Below are 27,629 nucleotides of genomic sequence, written 5' to 3'. Positions count from 1 at the left end.
ATAATCTGTAAATCACTTTAGTCTGGGAAGTTTCCTATGGGCTCACTGTATTTCACTGGCTGCCAATTCAGTCTTCTGGTTTTGGCATTTGTATATAGCCAACATGATAAAAATTAATACAATAATTATACCATTCAAGTAAATCTTATGAATTAAAACTGTGCCCAGCCAGCCAGAAATATCTTTGGCTGTCATTGGAGTGTGCATTTTTTCATCCTCATGTAGAATCACAAGGCAGTAGAAAAAGTGTTCCTGTATGATTACGTTCCACAGACAATTATTCTGCAAAGGAAGAGAAATACTCGAACTGTTCCTTGTTTTAACTCTCATCTTTTAATATGTTATTTCTAATGGAATATTCACCCTGATTTCTTTGAAGCTCCTAATGAAGAAAACGACACTGTTCATTTTGAACAAACTTCTGAAGAAACCAAGCCAGCAAAACCACACAGCCCACTCTGAACCACGGATACGTGCAGCAGACAAGGCCCACTGCTCAGCTCAAACTGAATGCAATTCCACAGTGAAATGAGCAAGAAGGAAGGGAAACCCATTTCTCCCTTGTTCAAAGCAACACTAGAAATAGAACATAAAAACTTCTTTTGCATGTACAGTTGTGATATCCCTTTTGCCTGAACCATAATGGTCATACAGTGTTCCATCACTGTGTGAAGGTCTTCCATGTTTCTTTAAATTCACTGCACTGTATATCGCTTTTGTACTGATGGTTCATTGGTTGGTCTTGGACCTTGCAGCTAAATGCAGTCAACAAAGCCTCACTTGATAGCTCCAAAGGAAGAAAACTGATCAAAATACCCATTGATTGCTATCATCCTTAGAGTCCAAATTTACTTGTTTGGAGATATTTGATTCTATACAGGCTTTCTGACTTAGTAGAGTGATCTAGAACATACTGAAAACACAATGCCCATGTGAATTGCACTTAGCAAATAAAGCAGTTGCTGTAGTTCAGTATGCAGTTCAATCCCAATCTCACTGTGATTCCTATTGCTGGTTTCTATTGATACTCTCACTATCATGACACGGGGCATCATGAGTTGCTGGGAAGGATTCAACAGGTTGAATCCAGCTCACATTACCCTCTGGTCTCCTTTTGTCTTGAGATAATGGCAGCTTTCCCTGTGACCACTAAACCAGACACACACCACATCACACATTTCCTGAGCTCTGCGTACACTTCTTTCCCCATTGCTACTGAGCCTTATTCCACTGTGGGGGTTCACTGCTCAGCCACAATCACTTTAAAAAAGAGGAGAGAGGCTTTGCACTACACCCACCTTACAGCAGTCAAAAAGTCTCATGGCGGGTATTTGGGAACAATCAGCTATGCAGGTTTTTGATAGAACGAACTGCAGAGAAATTAATGACACTGTATTAGTATTTTTCACAGTCTGGCTCTTTGGTATCGAGTAAGCCTTTGGTGAAACTACTGAAGCCATTAATCACTCAAAGCTTCTGATGTCAGGCTGCCTAATGGCACGGGCAATTTCATTGCGAAGTCTCAAATTATTTCCTGTCAAAGAAATTTCTCCCTTAAGTACAACCAGGGTGTACGAGACATCAGCTGCTTGCACCGTACACCTTTTTAATTGCAAGAAATAACGTCCCATTTAATTCAGTGAACCGCAACGTCAACGTAACTGTTTTATTGCAGAAGAGATCACATTTATGTACATGTATTTGAAATAACATTATGACCGAGATCTGAGAAAACTTTGTGCAGGCTATTTCCAGACTTCAATTTAACATAAATGATTTAGACATTAATATAACCGTTACAGTATGAAACCCTTTGATTTCAGGGGGCATTTTTGTTTGATTGTCTGGTTGGTTGGGGTTCTTTAAGGCCAAACTCAATAATGAGCTCAGACAAATCATAATAAACAACAACTGCACTGGGTTTCACGCCAGTTTTACTGCATTATTAAAACGATGTCTGTTTATTTGCAGGCAAGGCCACTGTAAAAAGCACTGTCTGTTTCTCGCTGTGTATAATTAAGTCCATTACTTCCTGCAGAAAGTTATTGCAGCACAGGTTAGGAGCAGCCACTCAGGCCAGACCCAAATATTTGCAAAGAAGCATATTTTTCTTGGTTCTAAACTGAACCTACGTGAATCTGGAGCACGAAGTCTGACAAACTAAAAGGATCTCAGGAGGTTATCTAATGCATCCCTGCTCAAAGGCACACATGTAAGTCCTGGAAGACACTCATCTCACCAGTTCCCTAAGGCATTTGGTGGAGTATAACTGACCTCCCCAAGCAACTTGGCAATTCTTCCTGCTCTTCACAACTGCAAAACCATGTCTATGCACGTAACCTGAACCTTTCCCACCTTGACTGAGGATTGTTACATCCTGTACACCCTACACATCCTACATCCTGCAGCTTTCTGCTGTAGATGTAGGAAACTCCACCATTTCTCCATTTGACCCCAGCTGAGTTCAGCCTTCCCTTCAGAACATGTTTGCTGAGGTTCTGAGCTCTCCCTTGTTGGGCCCACACCTTTCCCAAAGAGCAGTGCTCAGAAACAGGTACCGTGCTGTTGAGCTGTGAGCACAGCAGCATCACTGCAAATGTCTCATGATCTCCTCTCCATGTACCTTCCCTCTCAAAACCAGTTGAGCATCGCTGCTCAGTGTGTTTATCTCAGTGGGACCACCAGCGCAAGGCATAAATGTGCAGTGTGGACACCTCAGACCCACAGCCATCTCTTTTGTTTCAGTAAAGCTGCTATTCAGAGAGGAGGATTCAAGAGCTTGAGTCTTGTGTCCCTCACCACAAAGCTGGAAAACAATCTCGGTCTTTGCTAAGTGTTTCAAGTCTTACTCCGGAAAAATTCCATAAGAGAGCAAGCCATTGCCGTACTGACTGCTAAAACAATATATTATCATATTTTATTTTCAGAATTTCTTTTTTTATTCTGGTTTTGGGATCATTATCTGTCTGTCTCTCCAAACAGTTATTTTCCTTCTGTCCTTTTTGCTTGGTAGATACTCAAGTTCATTTTGTGTTCTTTCCTTGTTCCGCCTGTCTAGCTAGCGCTCTTTATCCACCACCCTACTTGCCTTTCCCTTGTCTCAGCCCTCCTGCTGCTGTTTGTGGAGAATATCGAAAGCGACAACAGTATCAGAAGAGCGTTTCACCTCCAACACATGACAGCCCTGCGCTGTCAACAGAAACAAAATTGTGAAAGCATTAGTGCCGAGTTCCATTCTCTTCACGCAGCCTCTGGGTAGCTTTAACAGCTGATTTATGTAAAACTAAAGTGACAATTTAAAAGCCCATTTGCAGGTTTCAGGCATGAGCGAGAGATCCCTCCAGAGCAGCGTGCTGTGATAGCCCTGCACAGCCAGTTCCACACATGGGCAGCTAAGTGCATGTGTGGCAGGTTGTGTAAGGGCACGAAGACAGAGCTGGGGGATTATGGCCATTTAATCGTAAGTGTCTCCTCCATTTCAGCTTTGCTCAGCCATTTTCACCAATGCAAACATCACTAAACCCCAGACTGAGACCAAAACACGATCCACAACTTCAGACAGCGCTTGGAAACTGTGTTATGGCCGTGTAACATGGACAGCTCTGCCATGTAGTGTCCAGTGCAAAGTGTGACCAAAAGCTGCCATTTTCCAATCTAAACCCAGGCAAAGGGGCACAGGAAGAGGGAAGCATTGCTGCCTGCTCTTGCTTGCTCCTCTGGCTTTTTGGGTGCACACCAGGAGAGAAGGGCATCTCTTGAAAGAGCTTTGCAGGCTCAGCTGCACTCCCACAAAATCAAAGAGCTCCAAGGGGGTCCACTTACACTGTAACAATTCGTCTGATGTTTCCCAATCTCACAATGTTTCCAGGCAGAAATAATCCTCCAGTAAAGCATTAGGAGCACATCCTTTGAATAAAACCCAAATTGCAATAAATAAACTCCCTAGCTCCTCCCTTCCCTATGATTTAAGGGCATATTTCTGTACACATTAATGAAGATACTTCTGAAACAAAAATAAATGTGAGCTATTTCATGTCAATATGCACCTTTATGCTAAATGCCTGCAGGTCAATTGAAATGTGAAGGCTGTTTCCAAAGTGAAACTACCAGTTTAAATCTGTAGCTTCTAATCAGCTCTTTGCCCACTGCCTGATGGAGGCCACCAAGGTCTGCTTCCAGGCCATGCATTCCCCGAGCAGTCACAACACACCAGGCACTGCAGAGCCTTTAGCCATTTCCCCTTTGCCACCACATTCAAAGCACAGCATTTGGAGGTGTGGAGTGGGACCTGCTTCCCACAATCCATGCAGGTTATACAAATGTAAAACAAGCCACGTTTCGTGTTTGAACTCCTGTACCAGCCCACATCCTGAAACCCAGCTCTGAGCCGCATGGTATGGAGCTGGCAGGCCCCCCGAGCAGCAGGGCCTGATCTGGAAGCCGGGAGCAGGCAGCCCCAGCTTGGCAAGGCCTGAGGCCAGGCAGGGCTGCAGGGAGCTGAGGCCGGCCCTCGCACTGTCAGCCCCAGGGCTGATTGTGGGGCCTTGGGCTCATGAGGCCATTATGGCCTGTAATGGCGGCCTGCAAAGCCTGACACAGTTCTACAGACAAGATATGGCACATCATCATCTCTGTTTGCAGCACAGACAAACTATGCTTTCTCCACCTACCAAACCCACAAATTCCACGTAGCAAAAAAACTGCTTTTGCCTACACAGACCAAGGGTCAAAGGGAGACTGGCAGACGCTGCCTTCAGCCCTGACACTCATTAGGTGCTTGCCAGGGAAACTGTCACTCATTCAGATGCATCATCCAAGCAATGGAGCGCTCTCTATAAGCTTCACAGTCACTGACATCCCACTTTTCACAATCATCTGTAATTCCTTCCATCCTTCTTCCTTCTGTTGTTGTCCCCACCTTCCAGTCAGTTGTCTGACATGATGGGTGATACCAACTGATCTGTTCCCAATATTGGTGTGCCGGTTTAAACCTAAGCTTGACGGCCCTTGTGAGGGCTGCAAATAGGAGCAAGGAGCAGGGCTACTTTAATCCTACTGTGTGCCACTTGGATTTCTCATATGAGGAGAAAGCAGTCGCATTAGCTTCTGTCCCTGACCAGTTATTGTAGGAGCACAGTTCCTGACAAAGAAAACAATCCCGTTTGCCATCTTGCATCTGGAAGTCCCATCTGGGTTGGATATCTTTCATTAACTGCACCTGTTGTAGCAGAAACTTCCAATTATTCTGTCAAAAATGCTTTTTTAAGTATCAGAAATGTATCAGTCATGATGTTCTAGATGACTGCATTTGCACACATGGATCCCTTTTAACTTTTTTTTTTTAGTACTTTTTAATGATGGAAAGAAGAAACTGCAAAAGAGTACGGCTTCCTCGAGGTTAAATTTACCCAGCTGGATCAAACAGGGAAAGCCAGATCTCAATCAGTAACAGTTAAAAACATTCATCGTTTCCAGAATAATAACTGGAGAGGAATTAACTTTTCTAGATGAGAAAGTATTTACTCTATGTCTAATGAAACACAATAGATGAAAATGTGACCTTAAAGATCACCAAGTCCAACCACAACCTAACCATACTACCCTAACTAACAGCCCTCCGCTAAATCATGTCCCTGAGCACCACATCCAAACGGTTTTTAAACACATCCAGGGATGGTGACTCAACCACCTCCCTGGGGAGCCTATTCCAGTGCTTAACAACCCTTTCTGTAAAGAAGTGTTTCCTGATATCCAACCTAAACCTACTCTGGCGCAAATTACAGCATTTGCGGTAGTCTGGGCTGCAACAAAACTCAGAGAATCTCAAAAACATTAACTGTATGGGGATTCTGCTGAGCACCTCACTCAGCCACTTCAAACACAATTCCTTACCTGCCAAATGCTAAACAAGCAGTTGTAACACCAAAGAAAAAGTCCCTCTGAGGAAGGCAAGAATGTGACATCTTTAATATGCATCCACTGTACACATTTAGGTCTTACATATATAAAAAGGCAAGATATTTTTTACAGAAATTTATTGTGCAAAGAATGATTTTCATGCTCATTTACAATGAAATAATTATTTTTAACAAATAACCATGCCGTTGCTTAATTTCAACACTAAGCAGACTATTTACATTCAAGTTTACACCTTTGTTCAAGTTCCATGTATTGTCAGATTTAGGTAAGAATGCATCTTCAGATCAAAGGTTTGCATCTTTTACACTGAAGTATCACTGACTTTCAGACACTAACTGGAAATGACAGTTCACCTTTCTTTTTAGTACCCTCATTTCCCAGATACTGTACCGGAAAAAGAAAAACAATGTGCAGAATTGAGCATCACAAATGTACACCTGTGTACAATCAGCCCGGCGTTTCCTATCCCCCATGGAAAGGGGGCTGCAATGTACCTCTCTACTCCTTAAGAGGATGGGTTATGATTTCATTTATTTATTTTGCAAAGATGACACTCCTTAAGGAAGTCGGCTTTATGACAATTTTTCCATACATTCTTATATAAAAAAATATTTGTTTTGTCAATCACGAAATCAGAACACAGCAGCATGGTCTGACTGCTTTCTAAAAAAAAAAAAAACACCCCAAACATTTCATCTAATAATAATTTAAACAAAACAACCCAGCAGTTCTCACAGAGTTGAATAATATTTTCTGTGTGCAGAAATCCAAATGGAATTTTGGTGCTGCTCCTTCCTCTCCACACTGCATGACCTCACAGCCTGTGCTCCCTCCCCTTGCTGCCCCAGCACAGCACAGGCTGCTGACACAACCTCAGTCACAGCCCACCTACTCACACCCACTCCTTTCTGAAGTGAGCTGAGAAGCACCTGATACAATAAGGGAACTCGGAGATGGTTCTGAATTTAAATGTATTGCAGTTTTGTTAACAGCTGAAAAATGCAATGGGATTTTAGCTCACTTTTCTGGGATGCCTCCTTTCTTATCATACTTCTTTATCACTGCTTCTGCTTGTCTAGGTTTCCAAGAAGTTGGAATTTTTCCACAAGAATCAGAGCATACCTACCAACATTTGTCCAGACAATTGCATGGAGTTAGAGGACAAAATACTGTGATTGTCTTACACTTTGGCTAATGATGTTCAGGGAAGATACTGATTTTGAAGATGCAATCCTAACATTCCCACATTTTAAACAAACTGTCTGGAAGACTATTTCACTTATTCCATCTTCACGTTGTGACATCTCCTCCAGTACTTGTGGGTTGGGAAGCAACTGGAGCGGGCTGCACCGGTAACACCTCCAGCTCAGATTCACGTACGAAGATGACTGCATCTCCACTTACGTTTATTAAGCACTGGGCCTGGGAAGAAAAACAAAGAGAACATACAGTTATCAAACACAAAAGTAAACACAAAATATGTGATTGTTAAATCTGCTAGGTGTAACTACACAGAAAATAAAATGTCAGCAAAGATCAAAGAGGGCCAAATTCCCTTTTATATCCCCCCACTTCTCTACTACGTAGACAGATTCTCATGAGACCAGCAACATGCAACAACCTGTGTGGCTGTTCTTCATTTCACTGCTGTTTTGAATTTACCTCATGTACCAAAAGAGCCTTATTCAGTTGTCTTCCTTTCTAACAAAATTCTGTCACTTTATGCTCAGAGATATGATTTAGCAGAGGGTTGTTAGAGTTAGGGTACTATGGTTAGGCTGCGGTTGGACTTGATGATCTTTGAGGTCCTTTCCAACCTGAGTAATTCTATGATTCTATGATTCTATGTCCAAAATGAACCAAAACTTCCATATGAACAGGATTAAAATACTAATGTCAATGAATCAGAAAAGCCAAGTAAGTTCAGCAGTGCTGTGCTCTACTGTTTCCCACAATTTACTTCATCCTAGTGAACTTAGTTTCTTTTTATCCACTTGGGAATTTATCAATATAAATATTGGCAACTTTATGTCAGCTTGGGTGTGCAGAGTGCTCTTGGCTTCTTTAAAGAAATGAGAGATCCAGAGGTGCCACACACGTGGCTCTACGGAGAATTAAATAAATAAATAAATAAAAAGCATTTATACTGGTGTCATACTAATACAAGCACTGTGATTCATATCATAACTCACCTGATTTTTGTTTGGATTCTCCATGAACACACACTGCTTCATGATGTATGAGACAACCGCATTGCCCCCTAACGCTGCAACGTGTGCTCTCACCATTGCGAACACTTCAGCAATAAAAGCATGGAGAAAGCCACTGACACCACCCTCCTAAAATGGGGGAAAAAAAAAACCAACAAGGTATTTTGTCAGTTAGCACAACAGGATGCTGAATACTTCCCTTACGTTTTATCCACAGAATACATCAGCAAATTTGAAATTGTGTTTTGTACAGAACACAAAACTCGTTCATCGTTTCACTGTGTCACAGTTAAGCCTCAGAACAATGAAACTTACTGCCTGAGAAAAGAAACCACAACTGGGTATCACATACAGCTGTTCTTTTCAGACATTCCTACACCTTTGCAGGAACAGCGATACTCAACTGACATTTGAGTAATGACTTTTTCGTTCATCACAAAGAATGCTGCCCTTTTTTCTTGAAAACTGGGAAGTAAATACAGAATAATTTACACTGAAGATTAAGAGTCATTAAGAGTCATTAAGAGTATGGAGGGGCCCCTATAGCTCCATGCATGCTAATGACTATCTTTAGTTCCCAACGATCACTAAGAACAAATCCCTCAAAATACAAAGCCAATAAGGACAGATCAGACAGTTGAGATGCTGTTCAAACTGTTTGGTTTCTTACTGGTAGGTGGTTTTAGTTGCTCTTTCAGGGGTACACACAGGGATGTTTTTTCCCTATGAAGTCCAACAGAACTTCTGGCCACTGTGTTTAGTTACTGCTTTGACTTCATGGCGTTCATGGGGGACTTTTGTTTGCATGGTGCTGAGCCCAGTAATTTGAATTAGTGCAAAAGAGGGAGAAGGAACACAAGTACTTTTTTTTCCTAGTCAATCCTATGAAAGCATGTGAGCAACCAGAATAGGGTGGAAACAAACAGAAAAACATGCAAAGAAAGAAAAAAAAACGCAAAAAAGCTGACAAAACTGAACCAGTAGTGAGCTCTATGCATCTACATTTCAGAATGAAAAGTGAAAGGCAAGACTGCTTGACTTCCCACTTGTGCATGCCACTGGAGAAAATGAAACTGGAAAGCAGAAGAAGAGAGAAACTAAGCTGGACTTCAACAACTACGGCCTGCCCTAACGTCTACCGGAAAATGTATCACCTACCCCGAAGAGACTTGAAGACATTAGGAACCAGAAAGAACACATCTTGGATGAAAATTAACAAATAAGAGATCAAGCATAACTTTATGAATCTGTGCATAAAGCACGAATGAAGTCACCTGCAGCCAGAAATCACATTTTCAATACGAGTTTGTCATTCCTCGTGAAATTCAGATTTTGTCCAACTGCTTTAACGGTTACAGCACCAGTGAAAAAAAAAAGATCTGGAACACTATAAACCTGATACAAAACGTGATGACAACAGATAATGAAAGATTATAAATATCCACACGTAGATTTCAAAGCTTAAGAGCAACGAATAAACTGAACTTAAAATTATCTATTTATGAAGTACAGTGTCTTGTATACAGTTGAGCTTATTAAAGGGTTCAAACAGCTTCAATACTCTGTAAAATACCATAACCAAAGTAGAAAGCAAATCAAATATTGCCAACTACTTTTATATAGAATACAAAACACAACTCTGAGTTATACACAACTCTGCAACCACTATTAAAGCTGGCTTGTGACTCAGCCTATATAGTTGAAATAGGTGTTAATTAGCTGCTCCTGGTGATGCCAGCAGCACACTGTCAGCATCACAAAAACTGCACAGGCTTCTCAACTTCGTGGAGGAACTGAATCAAACAACTGAGCAACATACCTCTGCCGAGATCCATTATGGTAGTCAGCAAAGTTTGTATATCAGCTATTTAATTTGTAACTACAGAAGGTGCAGTTAGAGCAAAAGCACCATGCAAGCAATGCCCTGGGCACACCTTATTACATACTTTTCAAAACGCTGTCCTTTAAATATAGACTTCTCAAGTTAAAAGGAACCATTAATCGCAAGATCCAAAGAAGAGACTTGTCTGTTCGAAGCATTTACATAGAGCTGGCACCAAGTTTTTATTTATCAATGCATAATTAGCAGTAAACAGCATAGTTTCAGTATGGGCAAACAGGATGAGGAACATTTTATTTCTATGTCTAGAAATTGTGGCAGAAGGATGCAGCTATTTCCCAAAAGAACACAATGATGAGGAGGAACACATCTTAGACATTTATGACACGGGCCTATGTTACTGAGCATGCACAGAATACAACATTAAAGAAGTTTGCATAATGTTTATATATAATATGGGAAACCTTTATCAACCAAAGAATTCTAACATCTGAGTAGATTGTGGAAGTTCATCACTGAGTTTGCTAAATGAATGAATAAAAATGGGCATTGTTTTGTTTGGCTGGCTTTTAGCAATTAAATGATTCTCAGTTTGGGGTTCAAAGGATCCCAACTTCCACTGTTAGTCAATGATCCATTTTTTCCATATGGTTCTGTTTAAGAACCTACAGTTGAACAGTATACTCAAATTAGCCATCAGCAATGGCCAGAGGATAAATAACCCTTTCTTAACAGTGTCAAAACACAAAGAAGCTCTATTTTGACAAGAATAGCACAATGCAACTTGATCCCCATTCAGCACCTTGCCTCAAGTGACAAAAGCTCAATTCACTGTGCCACTGCTCAACTCAAACCTCTGCAGATACCCCATATTCTTAGCTCTGATTATTATTACTTTAAAAAGTGCAAATCCCTGATATACAGCTCACCTCACGCAAAGAAGTAGTTTCTCGTATAAAAAACATGTTGATTATCCCAAGGTATTTGGTTATTTTTGCCCGAGGAATAAAAGAAAGAGGTGTCATCTTAACAACAGAGACGGTAGAATTGGTACATGATGGAATGGAACGGTGTCGTAAGTATCCTTCAGCCAATGGACTTGCTTTATCAACTGAAGCAGCTAAACAGATGGAAAAGAAAGAAGAGAAAGTAACTATCAAAGTAAGATTGCTGTTTCTTAAAATACAACAATTCTTCTTTATGGTTTCCAAATAGCTTGGTGACAACATTCAGCTGCCTGTGATGCTCAGCCATACCACGTGAGAAAGGAAATTATCATGCAACGCATGCAAAAGGAGACAAAAAGCTGAAATGGAATTTATTTGGAAGAGTGGCATTCCTGCAAAAGAAAACATTGAGGCGAGTAGCTGCACATACAACAATCAGTTATAAAGTGAAGATAAAGAAAAAAGTGCCAACATTTTGAAATACATATTCTGCCGGAGAAACAAATTATTATAGAAGTGTGAAAGTTGTTGTGTTTCCCCAGTGCAGCATTTTCCATTAAAACAGATATTAATCTCTACTAATTTAAGCAAGATAGTCAGACCTGTGGCCAAAGAACTACTGAAAAAGAACTCACCACTTGCTAATTTAGTGACCATTGCCTTGACTGTCACCTTGGTGATTGCTTCCTGTTTCTCACCAAAAATTTTCCAAGATCATACATACACCTACATCCATGCAGTGTATGTTATATAATTAGTAGGCGTACACATTTATCCATAACTAATATCATAACTAAGTGAACAGAAATACTGTATTTTGCTCTTTATGATACTAGTTCATAAACCCCCTGTTAGCTTACACAGTCATTAACACATCGGCATTTTTCACACTCGACTATTCATTCTATTTGTGACCTGCAATACTACCGCTGGGCAAGAAACTCCACTATTCACCACTGGGAAATCAGAGATATGTCTCAGATTATCATAACGTGGTAGAAACAGCCGCCTACTTGTCTTAATTGATCCGCGCCTTATGGTCTGAGCTTTCAGTTTAATGAGCTCTATCCAGCTGTTGCATCTGTCTGCAAAGGAACTGTAATCAATTGACGTTGCTGAAAACACAGACAGAAAAACAAAAGAAAAAACAAAGAAAAAAATATGGATGATGTCTCTCCCTCATCTCAATGCTCCTTCTGAGGAAGCAATTATCTGTGTCTGAGAGAGATCGAACATCCCTTTCCAGGTCTGTTTAAAAGAAAAGCTACAGTATAAGTTTGGACTTGTCCAAGCCAGTGTACCGACTTCTGGTGATGTCACAGTTGTGAACCAACTGCCTGACTGGGAACTCAGCACTGAAAAAACATGCAAATACAGTCATTAACTCCTCACGCCAGATTTGTCATTAATTTTTGTTTTAATCCCACATTAGGTATTGAATTTTGGGTTTTGTTTACCTAGGCCTTCTTTAACTTTAATTTTTGTTGTTATTCCTTTCCTCCTGAAGAGCTGCAGATGACGATTTTAACTTCCTAACAACCTTTATCACTAACTAACCTACAGACTGAAAAGAAGTATTGGTGATGAGGACAAGAGTCAGAAGCTGAAACTGCATCTATGTTTAAAACACAAATGAATTTTCCGTAATAAAATGCTGTCCTCCTTCTTCATCCCCACTATCATTACAGTGGAAACCAGACTTGTTTCTGCTGTGAGCCCTTGCTATTAGTCGTGGGAGTGTTTGCACATCTTTAAAAAAAAAAACCAAAAAGTTTTGCAAACACCGTTTCTTCCTGATCCTGAAGAAACGGAAGGAACGCATGCTAACTTTAAATTAAGACAAGGTATTAAAAGCAAAAAAAGCTCTCTCAAGGAACTCATTTTCTGGCAGATAAAGTGATCTCAATTTATCTCACAGAAAAACACCTGTTATTAACGCGTAGGCTTTTGTAATTAAAAAAAAAAAAACATCCAAATCTTATGATATCATTAAGCCACACCAGAGCATGCATTCTCAGTTAACTAGTAAACACTTCCTGGATTAAGGCACATCCAAAAAGAGTATACCAATGGCCTAAGAATGCTCATTCTGTTCTGGCATATAGCTAAATTAAGTAAACTCACCTCTCTGAGCAGCAGGAATACCTGAGTGGGAACTTGCACCCTCCGGGACTTCTAACAAAACAAAATAAATGTCACTCAGAAAATATATGGGCACTATTAACTGTGAGTCGCGTAGGATGTGACAACAACTGCTTTCTCATAAAAGTTTTGCTGTAAAATATCAGAAAAATCTCCTACATACAACATCTCATGTCATAGAATCATAGAATCGCTAAGGTTGGAAAAGACCCATAAAAGACCCATGTCATGTACCTTCGTAGCAGATTATAAATGGGTATAAATTCTTGGTTAAACTTGTCTTGCAAGTTAAAAGATCTTTTGTTAATAAACAGTTCTAAAGACAAACAGATATCACCAAGACATTTATATTTAGCTTAATGCAAACAAGCAAACAAACAAACTAGCTAAGACTCTATCTTCCAGAAGTTAAATAAACTTTGAAGTTTACTTGAAATAAAAGAATCACCAACTTTTTTTTTCCACCTCCCATCCATAACCAAAGCAAAAGATTTTCAGTAAACAGGGAAAAACTGAGATTAGTTATGATTTTCCTTTGAACACAAAGCAAAAAGTAAACTCAGCAACAGCAAACTCAAAATCATAGGTCATTTCCAGCTGGATATTAGGAAAAATATCTTCTCAGAAAGAGCAGTGACGCATTGGAACAGGCTGCTGAGGGGGGTGGTGGAGTCACTGTCCCTGGAGGTGTTCAAGAAGCATGTAGATGTGGCACTGAGGGACATGGTTAGTGAGCATGGCAGGGATAGGCTGACGGTTGTACTGGGTGAACCCAGAGGTCTTCTCCAACTTCAGTGATACTATGACACTTCTAATTATCCTTTTTTTTCCTGTAAGAAGCATCTGTTCCCCACTTCACATTTACCTTGTCACACTTAGCAATTCCTTTGCCAAACACACAAGCAAGTAAATACAGCCATCACTTCAGCACACAGACTGTCACTTCTCACGGCAGACAGGTAAGGTTCTTAGAACTAATGGCCTAATGAAGACCGCGATTATTCTTGTTCTGATTGATGAATTTAGGGTCTATCACTACTGTCTGCCACCACAGAAACTGGGTCTCATCCTGACTTCTGGCCTCCCAACCTTTATTAACTTTTAAAATGCTATTTGAATGCAAAAATATATATTAAGACACAAGTTACTATCTAACTTTGTATTTACTACTTTTATACCTTCTACTATGACAACAGATTAGACTTTCGAAAATGATCATAACTTAGGTAATTTGACATAGTAACATCTCTGATAAGCAGTGAACAGAAAAGGTCTACTTGCAGCAATGTACAGTAACACAGGAACTGGTGAGTGAAACACAGTTTTTCTACTTGAGTGCTGAAATGATGCAAACCTGCTAAGTCTAGATGACAGATTCTTCCCCCCAAATTACGATAAATAATCATTCTTGCTGTCTTTAAAAGAAGGGGCATGCATTTTTAGGCAGGCATTTTCAGGCACAATGCATCTGATCTCAAATATAATGTTTATTTGAGGATAAACTATGCTGTGGTCCAGTGTCTATTTCTCTCCATCAACTACAATGGTCACCTGGACAACTAGATAAGAAGCACTATTGCTCATATTCATAGTGAAACATAAATCTTCTAGTCCTCAGTGCAATTTAGCACTAGCAGCACTAGTCCAATTGCTCATAAGTTTAAGACCAAAATAAGTGAAATAGCTAAGATTTTTTTTTCTATTACCTGATAAGAATAAATGATACAGGAATGAGAATAAGGCAAATGTTACTCTAAAAGAAACCGATCACAGTGAAGATCTGATGTCAGCCAGGATAGCACCGTCTTATAGGGAATGTGTCAGAAGAATCACCTGTAAATACTCAGGCCTCAACCTTTGAGACTAAGACAGTCAGAAGTTTGAGGGAAAGCTATTTTATTGTCTCTAGTCTCACTCATTTTCTGGTCAATCCAATTCAAGCACAGCAAAAGCCATTAAACACCATTCTAACCTTACCTGACATCAATTAACAACATTTACAAGGATACTGGCAGACATTAAATGCTTCTCAAAACTTACATTTCTTCTCCTGCATTCACTCACTTGCAGTGTTCTCCAATTACACATGATTTTATGAACCTATCTATCCCCACAGAGGTAGACTCCACTACAAAAAGTCTGTCTTGGCACATCCTAGTTTGCCTCTTGACTTTCTGTTAATTTTATAGCCATGTCAGAAACCAACCTGAGAAGGATGTGTTACCAATTTATCCCCCTCTTCCTATATATACATATCTAGATACGTATATATATGAATATATAGGAATACATACACACTTGCACGTGTGCATATACATATATATATATATATATAAATACATACATATATAGATACATAGATATACACACACATGTAAGTAATGTTCTGCCGAGTACTGTCAAACTCAGTATGTTCAAAGAACATATTGCTTAAATAATACATGATATTTCAGGCTGGAAATTCAACCAAACACAATGGCCTGCCCTCTGTTTCTGTGTTTTGAAGCTGTAACATTCACCTCATTAAATCTCAAAGCTTTTAAGAACACTTGCAGTTAAATCATCTCTAAAATCTTACTCAGTTGCATTTAACCTAATCTTTGTTATCAAGAAATAACAGTTTTCATGTTAATAAAGAATGATGGCCAGCCCAGGAAAAACACCAGTATTAATCCCACTATGAACAATGTAACTTTTCCAGTTATTATACTGTATGCCAGGTAACTACAGTACACAGTTACTATTTTTTAATAAAACAATGCTAAATGTAGAAATATTTAGTTATATGTAACTTAGTAAAATATTTAACTCTTGCTTGACTGCAGCATACACGTGTAATCTATTTTTAAGTTTTCTTTTCCTTGTAAATGTTTTGAAAAACCTTTTTGCATCAAGGAACCAGAAAACAAACCAAAATTTATATTTTGTTTAAGTGCCTGCCTATTGGCCAGGCATTCACAACTGTACTGAACATGGCATCTTGTAATTTCTAAGAGACTAAGTACTGTTCATGTGCTAAATTCCTTTAAGCTTACCATCTTCAGCCCCCTCCAACAATATGACAGTTGAAATAATTATCTATCTGAAAATCTTGAAAGTGAGCTACGGTACAACATGGAATGTGAAGACCACCAGGAAAAGTAATCTACATGAACAGACTACCCTCTACTGGTCAGTACCTATTCTACAACCAGCACAGTGATGTGACAAGAAATAGACAGTTGGCTTTCTGGGCTGCAAATGCACACTGCTGGCTCATATCCAAGCTTTCTGTTCACAGGAACAACAAAGCCCCTGTCCTCATGGCTGCGCTCATTGAGTTCATCTCCCAGTCTCTACTCATGTCTGGGATTGCCCCAACCCAGGTGCAACACCTTGCGCTTGGCCTTATTGAACTTCATGTTGTTTGCACGGGCTCAACTCTCAAGCCTGCCTACATCACTCTGCATGGCATCCCTGCCCTTCAGCATGTCAACCACATTGCACAACTCCATATCACACACAAACCAGCTGAGCATGCACTCAATCCCATTGTCCATGTTATTAACAGAGGTGTTAACCAACAGTGTACAAGGAATAAAAGAAAGGTGATTTCAATGAAAGCTGTTTAACATTCACTATACAAGTTTAGGTCACTTGACCTCAAAAAAAAGAAAAATCATGCAGTTTAGCTCAGCTGAAAAACCAGCATTTACTGTCTGAAATATTTCTCACTGCACAAAAAAAAACTGTGAGATAGTGACGATGGGGTTACTTTATACGGGCCATCTGTGGAAGCAAGGTCATATGAGACAAGCCTAATTATGAAGAAATTTATAACTCTTTTAAGCAAAATGACACCCAACACACAGTGGTTTTACAACATGTTCAATAAACTAAATGTAACAAAGGAGAAAAGAATACAGGAAATCTACCAAAGAAAAATACAGACCTTATATGACTCAAAAAATTGACTGTATTTATTATGCATAGGTAGAAGAGAATATTTAAAATGAAAATACAGATGTTTAAAGGCTAATACAACAGTGAAAGAGTCATACTCAAAATCAGTAAAAAGGAAAGAGTTCATTTTTCTTCCATATAACCAACCTTTAGTTGCTGAGAATGGTTGAGAAGCAAGGGGATCAGAGCTAAGTTCCAATGGAAATTGTAGCTGTTCTTCATTATCTGTTGATGCTACAAAGAAAATGTATCAAATTAATAATTATGCCAACAATATGACTTGTCAATAGTAGCAAGCACTATAGATTCACTTTAGTCAGGTCTTAATGGAATATATTTTTCTAACGCATGCATATAGTAGTACTGTTCTGTTTGAGCAGTCAGGTGACTTACAGTAAAGCCAGCCATAAAATTCAACGGAGAATGTGTTCTACTTATTAGAATTCAATACTTTCAGGAAAAAAATGTTGAGTCAATTTATGTATCTTTTATTTCTGATTCTACAGTGGGATCAAAGTTAGCTTAGTAAAAAAAAAAAGAAAAAGCAACATTTGATTTATTTAATATAAGAGAAAATGTACTGTTACTACTTAAAAAGGTGAGATACAACTAATAATTTAGAAAAATATGGCACTGTGCTCTGCTACTAAATTCCATTTTTCAGAATGGAACATCTTCAAAGTTCCGTCTGTCTAAATTCCCATATACAGACTGCATATGTACATTTCTGGCATTAGGTGGTGCTTCGCTAGAAAAGACAAAGGCAGAGTATAGTAGAATCTCTTCTCCCTCCATAATGCTGTATGCTTTACTGATGCCCAAAAAACGTACCTAAGACTTTTTTTGTTTTTTTTTCTTTTGTTTTGCTTTTTTATTATTTTTGTGAGTTTGTGTCTTATGTTAGGTGTGGGTTTGTTTTTTCCAAGTATTATAATTCATTTTATTCCTTCTTGAAGTAAGGGCAGAAGTTCTTACTTAGAAGCACAGTGGGTTATGTACTTTGAAATACAATTAAAACACTGCCAAGCATTACATGAATTGTTTAGATAAAATATTCTAAGAAATATGGTACACAGAAAATGGAAATAGCAAACATTTCTTTCCTAATTTTGTCTAATAGGTACAGACATCGACTACCTGACAAGTAAGGCATCCTCTTACTGGAGGTGACATACATGCGCTCCAAAAACTCTGTATTGTAACTATGACTTTATAGTATAGGCCTCACAGTATTTACCTCTTTTCTGTGATTTTTCTGTAGGGGGTTTGGCTGCTTGTAATGCTTGGTCTTTGTCAAATGTAATTGCAACAGCTGTGACTGCAATCTGCAAATCAGAAATTTATGGCATGTTAGCAACTTAATCTGTTACACAAAATCCAAAATTTTTTGGAAAAGAAAGCCAAATAAAGAAAACAAACAAATACGCAAAATGAAACAAAACTAACAAAACACAACAGATTTTTCCACAGGAAAATAAGGAAGGAAAAAAAATTAAGCAGACATATTAAAAAGCCTCCTTCACTGCACAGCATAAACAGGAATACTACAGTCAGCTGTTAAAACATACATGGCAGTGTTTGCCCTGTGTTTACAATTTTATTCATCAGTTCATTCACTCTTTCTTTCTTGGTGAAATGCCAAGAGAAATAATTATAAAAACTCACTATTACCTTTTGCATGAGAGAAAGAAAGAGGTTTTTAACTGAACCCAAAAAGAACGTTGTACTTCTAAAAAAAACAACCCCATTTCATCTAAAAATAATTAAGTATACTGTATCACCTTGAAACTGAAGGAAAAAATACAGGCAATTATAAAGACAGTATATTTAGTATAGTATGTCTTAACACGTACCTCGTCTGGACTCTTTGTTTCCTAACTAAAAACATGGCATGAAGATGCGCCATTCTCAGGATGTGCTATGTATGTCATCCCACGATTCTCAAAACTAGTGCCCCTATAGTCACCCTTCCTCTCCCCTTCCTCTTCACAGCCTTAAGTTCTACTTCAGAATCCACCAGGCATACCAATAATCCAGCCCTACTGGACCAAGTGTTAACTGAAGGCCAAAACTGCCACGCCTACATGCTGGAAGTCTGAAGAAGCAGTACACTTACCTGAACTATTTCATCCTCTGGTAGAGAGACAGTAAAATTCACATGACAAAGGCAGCAAGGAACCATAGATCGCAGTTTAAAATACAAGCTCTGTTGATGACAAAAAATTATTTTTTAAAAAAAAAAAAGCTTAGTTCAGAGAAATTAAAGGTCAAAATTATTTTCTAGAGTACACTATCAATAAGGACTCATTCAAAAATCTTCAGAAATGCTTAATGTACTCAGAAAAGCCAGATCTATCTTTACAGCAGCATGCAAACTTATTTCAGGCACAGTGTAGCCAAATTGTGAAAAGCAACTATGAAGAAAACGTTACTGTCACTATAGTTTCATTTCACTTTGCTTCCAATGAACAATTCAAGGTATGTTTCAAATCAAAGACTCTTACCTTCAACAGGTTCTCACATAGGTCATTGAAGTTCTTGTTAAGTGTTTGATTTGTTAGATTAATATTGCTTAATCTGGATACTCTTACTGCTGTGAACATCTGAATTAGAAACATACAGTAAAGAAAAATGAGACAGAAATGGAAAGAAAAGGAAAAAACTGATGAAGTACTTTTTCAAAATTTTATAAAAGACAAAATCTCTGCAAACTACTGCTTATGAATATATGAAAAGGGTGACTGATCAAGATATAAAATACTGTATGTTCTTTTTATTTGCTTCACAGTCATTCTAATTCCTACATAATTTTCAACTAGAGAAAATACTACGTACATAAATTGTGTACAATGATGTACACAATAATGGAACGTCACATACAGACACAAATGCAATCACATCAACCTGAAAGCATGCTGCTAATGCTTGTTTTCAGATTCAAGCTCCATTTCTGCAAAGCATAGTCCTGCATCGTGCCGATTTAGATCTGTTTTAACTCCCTCTCTACATGTGACAATTGAATGGTATAAATTAACTTCAAATATGTAATTATAAATAAAAGTTTTCTTTTTTCTCCATTATGGCTTTATCTAATTCTTATTTATCTTAATCTATTAAAGCTATCAAATTCAGTATTTGACACTAGCCAACATTTTCAACATCTCTTCAAGAAGCTGTAAAATCTAGCCAGGCTATTAAGAATGCCTGAAAGCTTAAAATTCATATTTACTACAGTGATTTTTCTAATGTTTGCATTTTTGTAACAAATTGATACACAACAATATTAAAAAACAGAAACAACACACAGACATACACAAAAAACAGACTCCGCACCTTCTTGCTCTTACCAAAATACCACCCATATTTCTAACACAAGGGTATCCTTTTAAATTATCTTTCAAAATCAGTGATCCCTAAAATACATTTAAGTTGCTACTGCACATTTCAGCAATTTGGAAGGAATGTATGATGGTAGTATTTATGGTTAATTTTTTGAAATAATCTTACTTGTATTTCCGGTGTCCAGTTATTTATACCAGGCATAATTTCCGTGTTGCAACTGTAAAAACCTGTAATGACAATATTTGGGCAAATTCAGTTGTACACTGAAATAGGAAAATATTTCTGAAGAAATATATACAATCCCACTCCACATTCTGCAAATAATTTCCCTTCAGCGTTTCTGAATACTGAATAATAACAGAAATACAAGCGAAATATCTAAAGAAAACACAACATCTGAAGAACACAATATAACTTATAAACCGAGTTTCTATTATTCATACTGCAGTGAAAACCAGATAGGAAAGATGGAACTCATCACTTCTAAAACAAATGCTTTGACTACAGAATCCTTATTCTGAATATTTATCCAAGTGCCCAAAAGCAAAGCCAGAACTGTCATCACAGTAAGTGACATCAGAGAGATTAAGCAGCATGAAACTCAAAAGTAACAACAGCATTGAAGACTGGCTAGCTCACGTCACCTGATGCTGACAGGTAAGACATGCTCCCTGCTTGCCTCATGGGGCCGTTCCCCACCAAACCCCTCAATAAGAACCTCACAGAGAAACGTACAAAGAAGCTTTTTAGCTCTGATTAAGATATACTTACACACTGTCATTGGCAAACACCAAAAATCCACAACTTAGCTCCTAAGAAACTAAGTACAAGTGAGGAAGCTTACATAAAATGTGCTTGTAGAAGTTGGAAAGCTAACCCCTCAACAGACAGCATAGAGACACTTGAAGATACTACCTAAAGACTGGAGTGCAAATATTGACACTTACTCAGAGAAACTTGAAGAGACTGGGGAACAAAAAGAAAAAAAAAGAAGCAGCACAACAACTGAACAGTAGGGTAAGAAGTTATAAAAAGCAAGTATGTAACCCTGAATATCTGAATATATGTCTAAATGCATTCAAAAGAGAATACAAAGAATTCAAAAGAGAATGTACAAAATAAGCTAGAAAAGAAATTGTGGAGCAGCTTGAAAAAAGTATAAATATGAATTAATTTTCTTTCAGAACATCAAAAGCAGAAATCTTATTAAGTGTCAAGTAAGACATATAATATTAAGAGAGAATAACAGGAGAGCAGACGGACGTACTTTCTGCGCCAGTGTTCACCATGGTAGAGGTTTCCACAATGGTGGAAAACTGTAGTTTATTCTTCAAATAACTTGTCTTAAATAGACATTTTCTGAAGGAGTTATTAAACAATCAGACAAAAGAGCTAATAAAAAAATCATATATCAACAGGAAAGGAAAAAAATTAAATAGGTGACTAATTGCCACTGAACTCACTGCCAGAGAAAAGGACCCTTTCACCTTCCAGTAGTGAGGCGCTTTTATGTGACCAGAAGCTACTAACTTACATGGTACAGATATTGGCACCACTGGTCTAAGGAAGCTATTCCAGAAAATGAAATCAATAGGAGAAAGAACAAGAAGACACTGAAGAGAAGTTGGTATCATTTCTGTAAATAGAAGCAATGGCTCACACACCCACTGGAGTTCTGTGAAGGACATAAGCACATAAACGTCTGATTGATACAATCTGCTTGGGACGTAAAAAGGCATTTGGTAAGACAGACTCTTTAATAAACCAGTATGCTGAGGAATATAATAGAATACCACTGGAGGAAACATAGCTGGTTAAAAGACTGAACAGAGGTCAGAGGAAATGGTCAAATTTTACAGTGGATAAATGTATAACTCAGAACTGTATACTTCCAACACTGCTTATATGTAAAGAGAGGATGTAGCGAGATGACTGCTGACAACCTTATTTTAGGGTAGTAAAATCAACTGCAGCAGGACCTAACAATGGATAATACGTATGTAAGAGATGAAATTTAGTATAAATAAACTACTGATTTGCGCAGAAAAAAAATTAACATCATATATATGCAATGACAATCTCTCTGTTGGCTATAATCTATGAGGAATAAAAGATACGGTCATAATAATAGCTAATTATGATAATGATAGTTCTGGACTCAATAGTACTCAAAAAGATAAATAGTTGCAGCAATTATTAGGAATGTAACAGACATTCTCACAAGCATGGGTAAACTCCAAAAGATAAAAGAAGGATAACAAGTGTGAGCAAACTTCTGTATAGTCGATGACTTCATTAGCCTCTTAGTCAGATCAAGAAGTTCTGTCGAGTGGGATGATAGGTGTCTATAAAACCACAGGTGGAATACAGAAAACTGACAGAAAGCAATAATTCAATTAACTTATCTTCCCAATACAGTAAGGAAAAAGAAGGAAAAAAAAGCTCAGAAGGTAGCTGATCCAAAACAGAAGGCAATGGCATTTATAGGTGTACAGATCTTGGTGTAAATTTCTACCAACACTGAGAGTGCACATGCATTCAAAATGCAAAGAGCAAAACACACAGAAAAGTTTGATAAAAAGCTACTCTCTTTCAAGGTGCTGCTGAAGTACTAACTGTTAATACAGCCTATTCTGGGGGATTTTTTATTTCTATTCATTTTGCTCACTCTTTAATGCAATACACATTTTTGCCTCATCTATAACAGTAAGCATACACCGTGTGATACAGTACACCTACTTCTATGTGGAGTTTTTAAATAACTCTTAAGAAATAAATCTATAAACACACAGAAGGAATTACAAGTTACTGCATTTCTATTACGTAACTTTTCTGCTGTCTACAGAAAATGGCCATTACTAACTTGGACAAAAATGCTATGGGTGATTTAAGAACTCCAAATCATTTTTGACTTTGCTTTCTCAACAGTAACGACTACCAAAACAGTGAAAACAAATACATTGAAGTTCATGATATAGCACAGTCAGAAAGTAAGGAAAAGGTGTGAGGGCTCTTCCAAAAGTAATGTCTCCTATTTTCTTATGTTGGTCCATGACACCAGAGGTGGATGTTGGCTGCATGGCAGTAGAAGAACCTTCCCAACAATATTCCATTCCATTTTGTTGTAGTTTCCATGGAAATAAATAGGAGGCATTATTTCTGGAGTGACTTAGGTATACGCACAAGATAAGTGAGTGCTAGAAGGGCAAATTGCTCACTTCAGTAATGACACTGTTGTGTCACATTATATGGCTAAATATACTTCAACATACTGAGCTCCATACTTCTATTTTCACTGACTGCAAAACTTAGAAACTTGCCACTGAAATTCTAAAAATCTTCAGTAACTGATCCATACCAAGTAACTGCAAACTTGCAACTATGGTACAAATCAGTAAAATACAACACGCCACACAAATACTGTGGTAAACTCAGTTTTCAATGAGTAACATATGCCCCTAAGACTTAATGACTTGTTAATCAGAAAACTTTTGCTTACAAAGTTGTATCTTGTCACATTGTTAAGAAGGAGGTTTTACAGGCTACAGTATAAATCAGAAAAGTATCACTTTAACCATACCAGAAGGTGGTGGAGCATCTGTTAGCAAAGAATGTACATCTTCCATTGCATCTGTATCATCAATCTAGGGGGAAAAAATACAGTAATAAATAAAAATCACGTCGCTTTTTCAGTCAGAAGTCTCAGAAAGACATAAAAGTGATGTTATCTACAGATCTGTATCTGACAGCTAAGCTGGTATTTTAAAAAAGGATTCCATCAGTCAAACCTTCTGAACTTAATGCAAGAGCTTATGATGTGCTTAATGCCTGGAAAATAGTTCCCTTAATTAAACAGTATTAAGAAAACAACATGCACAGAACATAGAAGAACTGCACTCAATAAGAAGGTGACAATGAATAAGCGATTTCTAAAGCAACATAAAATTCCCGACAAGGTATCACAGACCTTAGAACTTTTTTCAGCTAAGAGTTCCTGACATCAAGAGTCAGGAGCTTCATTAAAGCTCCTGGAATATGGTGTCTAATTACCAATTTCTTAACAAGGAATACAGTAGTAAGTGATTCCAAAAATGAGAAGTCTTTTTTTTCCCTCTAAATAAACATTCAACTACCAAAACTCAGGGGCACACATTATAGGATCAATATATTTGCATAATGGAAACCAGCAAGTACAGTCCCTTAATTCAGAGTTCTTCATTCTTTAAAGAGATCCTATTTTTTTCTTACCTACTCTGAGTAGTGTTTGTAGTGTACTCTGCTAAGTACTTATGTTTTTCCCTTACATGTGGAGACCTCCTGCTATTCCTCCCAAGCACTTCCACCATGGTTAATAAATAAGATAGAGGAAAGAATTCTCCAAAACAGTAAAAAAGGGAGCTGAACTCTACTTGTACTATATAATGCAGTTCTTAAGTAATTGATCTCGGCGTATAGCAGATCAACCTTTTTTATGGGGACACCTGAAGGAAGCATCCCCACAACCACTTTTATCACTACTACCCCTCCTCTAGTTAACAGATTTAGATGCAAAATGGAGGACATGCTTATGTTCTTCAGGTATTTTTCATAACATAGGGTTTCTTGCAATGAAATAGTCTTTGGGTTGTTCTCTTTTTAATGCAATAATGCCATGCTTTATTTGTGATAGTCATCCAACACTTCAGCACTGACTCAACTATCTTCTGATCAATTCATCTACTTAAATACAGTGCCTCATCATTTTTGCTTAGAGGATACAATTTCATCCTTCAGAGTCTATACAGATCATACCAGCTGCAAAATTATTTGATGAGAACAGATCTTATTCGTTTTAAATGTGAAACTAACCTAAGGGACTTCTCAATTTACTTTCCTTGATCCTGTTCTACTTGTAATGCACTGGAGAACAAAAGTTTACTCAAACATCAAAAGTGCTAACTAATTTCAATTTATTAATTATACCAACTGCTCACAATCTGTTATTTTTTCCCCCACTCTCTAGTCTGTGTTTTCAAATTAATGCCTATTACAGCACTTTCACATTCTCCCCTATCAACAACTTTTCTTTCAGATTATTTTCCATGAAGGTAGTGTTTTGTGAAGGTTAACACAAGTGAAAGTCTTGAATGTATACCAGGCTGCAATTACAGGTTGTAATTTCATTCATTTCCTTCTTTTTGTTAGTTGAGGTCAGGTCTTTATAACACTTGCAACTACAAAAACAAACCGAAGCTCTAGAGTTCCTTAATACCTGATCCTTTCCTTCAAATTTTACACTGATAAAACTACATCTTTAAGTGAAGAAAGAGGGAAAAGAAACATGCATTTTTTATCTACAGACAGTTTTTGTTTCTAGTTATAGCTGTGGATGGAATTGGATGGTATTCCCTTCAGTTTTAAATTTTTGTGCTCAGAAAAGCATCAGCTGTAAGTTCAGAAAATAAGTCTTCCTTTATGTTCTCTCAACACCCGTTGCTCTGAATAGTATCAATTCTAGAAACTAATAATTCTGAACATCGAAGTACAACAACAAAAGCTTTGCAACAGGAAGAACACAAATTTAGCAAAGAAAAAAATGAGTCAAGTGTGACAACAGAGAACCACATCGTTCATAAGAACATATTGCAGCTTTTGGATCCACCATGACTGTTGCTTGAAGTAGGCAGGAGAGCATTTCTCACCAGCTCAGTTATGATTTTAGTGACTACTTATCTGTCACAAATATCAGTGTGACATTTTTCCTAATGACACCAAAATGGGAAGAAAAAAAGAAGTATAAAATTTTAAAACTCTTTGGAGCAGAGTAATTATTTTTTTTTCCTGTCTTTCTTTTTGTTTGATTGTTTTCAAACATACGCTGGGAAAAGAAAAAGGTATGAAAATTAGCATTTATCACCTCCAAGACAAAGGCATCCTTTTTCCCATGTGAAAGATCTAGCTCCGTAACTTCATCAGAGCTTTCTGATTGAGATCTCAATAACCTGGAACGCTGTCTTGGCTCTGGAATGGGAGACCCAATGATTTCTTCAGGTAGTTCCTAAAAAAGATATCACAATTCAGTTGCTCAATGTAGCTTTAAAACCATTGCATTTCCAAGCAATTTCTTTACAGTTTTAAGAATCAGAACATTCTGAAACTAAATTTTCTGAGAAACAAATCTATAAAGGTAGAAACTGATTTGGTTATGTGGATTATAAGATAAGTACAGTATATTCACAAAAAATAATTAACATATTATATATCTCTATTAAAAATATTTTACATCACAAGTGATACAATCTAAGAATTCAAGGATATATACGTAGTATAATTTGTGGTAGACTCAGAATGCACTATTTTTAAGAATATAAAAGCTTTACTTACTGGAGGATTAATCTCATACAGCTCCTTGTTTTTTGCTATCGTATCATTTATTTTCTTTTGCATGTGAGATATATGCTGCTCATAGGTGCCATCATTTGGAGTCTTCCCAGCAATCTGAATACCACCAGGTGTTGGCAAAGCGGCTAGATATACACCTGTTGCAGACTTTTTAGGAAGTCATTAAGAAAAAAGATACTCTTCAGCACCTTCAAACCTTTAAAACATGTACTTCTAATCTTTTGATAGAAATTATTTTCAATAATGGTTATGCTATGATGGAGAGCATTATAACAGGTACATTACAGTACAATCTCTTTCTATAACAAATTAATCTCTCTCTACTGTTCACGTATGTACAACACTTGCCTTTAAATAAACTCCCTCATTCTCACAGATCTTTTGCACGATGGAGCTCATAAATTACCTAGAAGTTCCAAACAAAGTATGAACTCAAAACTCTTCGAGATTATTGTATATTTTTATCTTCAAAATGAATTACGTTGATATAGGTCCTGGCACTAGTATATCTTGCATAGGCAAGTGATGGCCTTCCAGATTCCAACAATTAAAGTTTGTCTGAACAACTTATAATATTACAAAAGTTGTGACAGACCCATTTTATATTTTTATGAAACAGATCATCAGGTCAGACAAAAGAACCACAGAAGCCACTTAGTATTACCCAAGCATCCTCTTATACTGCTGCAGGAAGAAGTATAATCCACTATTCTTATCCCACATAACAAAATGAGGTTAAAAATATTGCGAACAAGCATTTCCTCACTACACCTAGGAGGCTTTCTATCTATTATTTATTTCTTCAGAGCTATCAAATAAGAGGCAGCAAACCTTTCTCTAGCTGGCTACTAACAAAAGGATGTATTGACCTTATTTGTCATGGAACTGTAATGCAATCTGAGGAAC

The 27,629-nt window shown here is 37.7% G+C and overlaps 1 protein-coding gene across 31 annotated transcripts in view; it reads right to left on the bottom strand.

Annotated features, from left to right (window-relative positions):
• Positions 1-5,940: 5,940 nt before the first annotated feature.
• Positions 5,941-27,629, bottom strand: part of C2CD5 (C2 calcium dependent domain containing 5) — a 67,350-nt gene continuing 45,661 nt past the window's right edge. For 15 of the 31 annotated variants that reach the window (XM_025142009.3, XM_040671479.2, XM_025142027.3 and 12 more), the window contains 13 exons: positions 26,706-26,870; positions 26,239-26,379; positions 23,923-23,986; positions 20,508-20,569; positions 19,505-19,603; positions 19,117-19,206; positions 18,238-18,325; positions 17,148-17,234; positions 13,041-13,091; positions 11,930-12,031; positions 10,899-11,089; positions 8,112-8,258; positions 5,941-7,341 (listed from right to left, as the gene is read on the bottom strand). In XM_025142009.3, the coding sequence (XP_024997777.3) occupies positions 7,210-7,341; positions 8,112-8,258; positions 10,899-11,089; positions 11,930-12,031; positions 13,041-13,091; positions 17,148-17,234; positions 18,238-18,325; positions 19,117-19,206; positions 19,505-19,603; positions 20,508-20,569; positions 23,923-23,986; positions 26,239-26,379; positions 26,706-26,870 (1,419 nt within the window). In that variant the 3' untranslated portion in view covers positions 5,941-7,209. Of the gene's footprint in view, positions 7,342-8,111; positions 8,259-10,898; positions 11,090-11,551; positions 11,643-11,929; positions 12,032-13,040; positions 13,092-17,147; positions 17,235-18,237; positions 18,326-19,116; positions 19,207-19,504; positions 19,604-20,507; positions 20,570-23,922; positions 23,987-26,238; positions 26,380-26,705; positions 26,871-27,629 lie in introns of those variants that run through there. The other 16 variants (XM_040671408.2, XM_040671426.2, XM_040671458.2 and 13 more) reach the window with 5 other exon arrangements.

This window comes from Gallus gallus, chromosome 1, assembly GCF_016699485.2.
Source record: "Gallus gallus isolate bGalGal1 chromosome 1, bGalGal1.mat.broiler.GRCg7b, whole genome shotgun sequence".
Lineage (NCBI taxonomy): Eukaryota > Metazoa > Chordata > Aves > Galliformes > Phasianidae > Gallus > Gallus gallus.
This window is presented reverse-complemented; position numbering and strand designations above follow the sequence as displayed.